General features: G+C 47.3%; 1 protein-coding gene across 13 annotated transcripts in view; it reads left to right on the top strand.

The window, feature by feature from the left end:
- The first annotated feature begins 636 nt into the window (after positions 1-636).
- The window catches only part of celf2 (cugbp, Elav-like family member 2), a 178,421-nt gene continuing 173,836 nt past the window's right edge, over positions 637-5,221 (top strand). For 3 of the 13 annotated variants that reach the window (XM_079335701.1, XM_079335699.1, XM_079335707.1), the window contains exon 1: positions 659-980. In XM_079335701.1, the coding sequence (XP_079191827.1) occupies positions 928-980 (53 nt within the window). In that variant the 5' untranslated portion in view covers positions 659-927. Of the gene's footprint in view, positions 981-5,221 lie in introns of all 13 variants that reach the window. The other 10 variants (XM_079335709.1, XM_079335702.1, XM_079335696.1 and 7 more) reach the window with 9 other exon arrangements.

Here is a 5,221-nt window from a genome sequence, read left to right as displayed (position 1 = left end):
GAGGAGCGAGGACACTGATTTCAGCTGAAGAAGAGGAGAAGGTGTGACATTTACAACATCTTCAAACACCGAGTACTGGCGTCAAATAAGAAGGAAAATAATGTCCAACGTCGACAGTTGTGTTACAGTATGTGAAAAAGCTTAATAATTTCCACCCCTCTGACAAAATACAGGTCAGAAGGAATATCCGGACTTTCCTCTAGATACAGGTGGATACTTTTTGCAGTGTGAGGAGTCTTCATGATCAAATAAATAAGAGCAGGAAGGTCTTAAAAAGGACGTAAACTGGCATCTCCTTTAATGTTGTCAACATGTTTCATTCAGTCGACATAGTTTTCAATGCAAACATGTTACAGCAGGTATCAGACTCCTCTAATAGGAGAAACTGTGTGATCACATTCTCCCCACACACACACAGTGAACAAAACAAGATGTTCAGTCGGATACTTTTTGCAGTGTGAAGATTTTACAGCGTGTCAGTCCTGGAGAAAAAAAAAGAAAAGAAAAGGTGTGTAAACTCTTCTCCCCCGGGTGTTTTCTTTCTTTTTTTTTTTTTTTTTTTTTTTTAAAGATGGTCAAATGTTTCCTCGGTGGGGTTCACCCTCCTCTCCTGAACATCTTTGCTTTTCCAGCAGCCTGACAGAGAAAGAGGGACCGGGGAGGAAGCTCGTGGAGGCGCGTCTGCAGAGAGCGCAGGCTTCGTACAGAAGGGGGCGGAGGGACAGAGAGAGAGAGAGAGAGAGAGAGAGAGAGAGAGGGAGAGAGATGTGACAGCGCTCATCACCCACTGAACAACCAGGACGAGTTGCATCCGAGCGATCGCTGCCATTCGCAGACGGAGTTTACAGCCTTTTGCGCCGCTTTTTCTTTCGATCTTTTTCCTGCCGCACCCCCTCCCTCTCCCGGTGCTGCCTCAGCCAGTCGACCATGGTTTCTATAATTTCAGACCTGGACCCTCTGAAAAGCTGGAACGTGTTAAGGTAAGCAAGCGCCCGGTTAGTTTCACTTCCACTGCCGCGCCATTGTCAAAGCAAAGACGGAGGAGACGGGGGGGGGGGACACAGAAGAGACAGAAGAGTGCTGGTGTGTTTTTGGACACACACACAAAAAAAGGGTGCGACTCGGCGCAGGCGTTTGAGCGCTGCGTAATTACGCGCTGTTTGCGCCGTTTGGCGATAATCTGCGACGAGTGTGCAGCGCTCTTACCTACTTTCTGAGCCGCTCTGCCTCTTCTGTGCACTCGGTTCTTGAGGCTGACGCATGCAAGCTGCTCCGTGCCTGCGTACATCTCATTAACCCGCCGCTGCTGCTGCTGCTGCTGCTGCCCCGCGTGCCCCCTCTCCATCACCACCAACATCTCCAAACTTCGCCCATTCCAGCTGTAGAAATAAGAACAACACTCATTTATCACCCTCGCTCCCCTCCCCATACTACCCCCCCCCCCCCCACCCCTTTTACCCTCCCCTAAAACTGTCTCGTGCACAGCCAGAAAAAAAAACTCCCCCTCCAGGAATTTGTGTTGAAACATTCAACTCATGGCTGATTGCCTGCAACAGAGCACTTTCAGTGAAGTCAGTTTTTATCTCCTGAGCTGCAAAACACGTTTCCAGCTCCAGAAACATTTACTACTCTGCTAGAGGAGGAAGAGGAGGAGGAGGCTGCTGCCCTGACACAAATTTGATTCCCTGCCCCTCCCATGAGGTCAAAGGTGAACCGTCTTCTCTCTCACCTTGTCTCCAGCGAGCACTCTCCTTTTTGTTAAACAGCTATTAGACTCATCGAGGCTTCATCTCCCACCACTGAGTCACTCTGAATACGCTCGCTGCCATGAAGCGTCCCAGCTTGAAGGCGATGCATTTAAAAAGCTGGATTTTTTTTTTTTTTTAAAGGGCCCTGTCCCTGAATATTTCAGCGTTTTGATAAATAAGTCATTATTCCCCGGACGGACTCGGCGGCAGCAGCGGGGACTGTTTCACAAATTCTATTTTAGAAACGAGCGAGACGAGAACGTACTCTTACAACCCTCAAATTATTCTTCTAATGCAGCCTCTCTCTCCCCCTTTTGGTCAAATCCTTCCCCCCCCCCCCCCCCCCCCCCCCCCCCCCCCACACACACACACACACACACACAGCTCTCCCTCCCACCGTCATTTTACACGAATCCAAAATAAAGAATGAGTGGATCAAACATAGTTCACTGAACAGCTGATGGACCAACAAGGCGGGCGGGGGGGTTTAAATGATGTCATTCCCAAACAGGCTGAGAAATATGGTGTACAGCTGACATGACACACACACACACACACACACACACACACACACACACACACACACACACACACACACACACACACACACACACACACACAGTCGCTGTTTAACAGGTTCAGGTCTCCTGGTAGAATTAAAAATCCTTCTTTTCGAACACTTCTCTCTCGCACAGATAACACATTATTTAATTTAACATTTTGAATTAGCTGCAGCTGAACCAGCCTTCCAGTCACAGAGGTCAAAAGTGAGAACGGGAGCAGAGATGATGCAAACTTCTGAGAGGTTCCTTTGTGTTTGTCGGAGCCGTTGTTCGGATAAAAAGATAAAAAGGAGGGACGGTTTCCTCCTCCGTCCCTCCGCTTCATTCAAACTTCACTCTTGTAAATGGGAGGCAGAAGCAGCAGCAGCGGACGATTTTCTTAACGGGGACACGTCTCCTGATGGACGTTTGGCTATTTTAAGGAGATAATTAAAGAGTTGTTGGACGGCGTTCGCTCTCAATCAAAAGGTTAAAGGTCAAAAGCAAGAATACAAGTTTCAAAACGCAAATATGATGTCAACTTTATTCACGGAATCGCAGAAGGAAGTGTCGTTTTCTGTTCCTTGATTGGTTCTGAGGAAAGAAGGAAGAATGAGGATTGGTGAGGAAAGGAAGGAAGGACGCAAGGTAGGAGGAGAAGTAGGATTATTTACCTCTCCTCCGCCCTTTGTCTCTTCTCTTTATTAAACCTTTGCTCTTTCAGATTAGAGGCAGGAGCAGCTGTCCCTCTCCGAAGACGGTGCATCTTAATAAAGACCGGCTTACCGCTGGCCCGTCACTCACACTCTCTCGGGGTCACACACACACACACACACACACAGGCACAAACACACACACACACACGAGCGCTCAAGCAGGCTTCTCAATCATTTATGAAAATGAGTGTCGTTTCCCTCTCGTTGTTTTTCCTCACTAATGAGACTCACCTCCGTCACGCTCCAACACACACACACACACACACACACACACACACACACACACACACACACACGGATCATAAGCACAGCTTTAACAAGGACGTGTGTTTGGTAATTGTGTTATTGTTGTTGTGGAGCAGGAGAAGCCGAACGCTTGGATATCGTTTTCTAAATTCGAACACCCGACGAAGCAGCTGAAACACAATTTAGCAGCGGATAGACGGTGAAATATGACGGGCACAAAAAAAAAAAAAGTGTTGCATCAGTGAAACAATCACATTATGGAGAAAAAGTTCTGCTGCAGGAGAAAGATGAGACTACGCTGATGTAACACGATTAGGGCGACATCATCTGCATATTAGGGCAATTAGCCGATTAACGCGTCTCCGTGGATCCGATTTACTTTAAATGCAATAAAGAGTTAGAGTAAGTGACAAGTGTGTGTGTGTGTGTGTGTGTGTGTGTGTGTGTGTGTGTGTGCGTGCATCAAACAAGCAGGGTGTGTCTGCTCCTTCTTCTTCTTCTGCTGCTGCATTAACAATCTCTGCTGTCAGCCGTACCACACACCCGAGAACACACACTCGCGTTCAGAAATCTGTCCGTGCCGCTCGCCGTGCACGCCACATATCTGAAGTGCAGTTCAGTTATTCCATAATGAGAAACAGCATGCATATTAATTCCATCTGATTACATCCAGCTACCACACACACACACACACACACACACACGCACACGTACGCACACGCCAGAAGAGATGAGGTGTGTTCTGTATTCAGTTAGGGAAAAGAGAGAGAGAGGTTTTTATTCCTTTCCCGTCTGCATGAATCATTCCTGCAGATTAAAAAAAAAAACACGAGAGTCAAAGATAAAAAGCGTGCGTTTAACGTGAAATACGACTGAATGTGAGTTTTTATTGGAGGACGTGGAGGACGCCGCAGTTTCCGTCCTCCCCTCCTCGATCCCTTCGGGGGTCCGTTTTCACCCCGTCGTCCAATCATCCAAATCCTTCCTCTCCTGCAGCTCCGAGCGAGGGGCGAGTTAGAGCGAACGAGCGTGCGAGGAGTTAGTCAGCGGAAGAGGGGCTTGACCTTTGACCCCACAGTGTTGGTTTTTTTAATTAATCCACTTAAAGAGTTCGTCCGCTCTCTCTGCATTATGTGTCGCTTTATATCCCAGCAGAGCGGGCAGGGGGAGAGGCACAAATCCATCCGTCTAATTACAGAAGCCACCGTGTGTGTGTGTGTGTGTGTGTGTGTGTGTGTGTGTGTGTGTGTGTGTGTGTGTGTGTGTGTGTGTGTGTGTGTGTGTGTGTGTGTGTGTGTGTGTGTGTGTGTGTGTGTGTGTGTGTGTGTGTGTGTGTGTGTGTGTGTGTGTGTGTGTGTGTGTGTGTGTGTGTGTGTGTGTGTGTGTGTGTGGTGCTTTTTATTTCTGCATTGAACTAATTGAAGTCTACCTCAGGAGTTACAAAGACAACATTCAGTTCAGGCGAGTGTTGATATTTCAGGCTGGCGGCGGATGGTGGGCGATTTTAACCGTGAGTGTTTTTGAGGCTTTTGAAACAGACAGGTGTTTGGTGTTTTTTTTTTTTAAGTTTGTTTTTTTTTCCCCCACACTCTCTGTATTTTAAAGATTTGAAAAAGAAGGCTGGACTGCCACAGGACACTGCAACTGTTTGCTTTCTGTCTGATTTATGAAATCAAAAATTGACCCCCTCCACGTCCGTGCTTTCCATCTCGTCGGTTTTGGTCCAGAAAGGAGGTTTAACGGTCCCTGCCGCCCTCCTCGTCTGGGATTGGGATGTCATCGGATGTCCTGACGAACTGTCTTCAGTGTTTTATCCACATTTGGGTAAAAAAAGAAAAAGAAAAACCTTTTGAAGAGCTTTGTTTTTCTGAGCCCTCCTCATCTGGGTAATGTGGCCGATGTGGTTTGATGATGGATGTGACGACTCGTCCTTTCAGACAATCATTGTGATTCATATAGATTCAAATGA

Source organism: Symphodus melops (assembly GCF_947650265.1).
Source record: "Symphodus melops genome assembly, chromosome: 22".
In the NCBI taxonomy this organism is placed as follows: Eukaryota; Metazoa; Chordata; class Actinopteri; order Labriformes; family Labridae; genus Symphodus; species Symphodus melops.
Note: the sequence above shows the minus strand (reverse complement) of the source record. Positions and strands in the feature narration are given on the sequence as shown.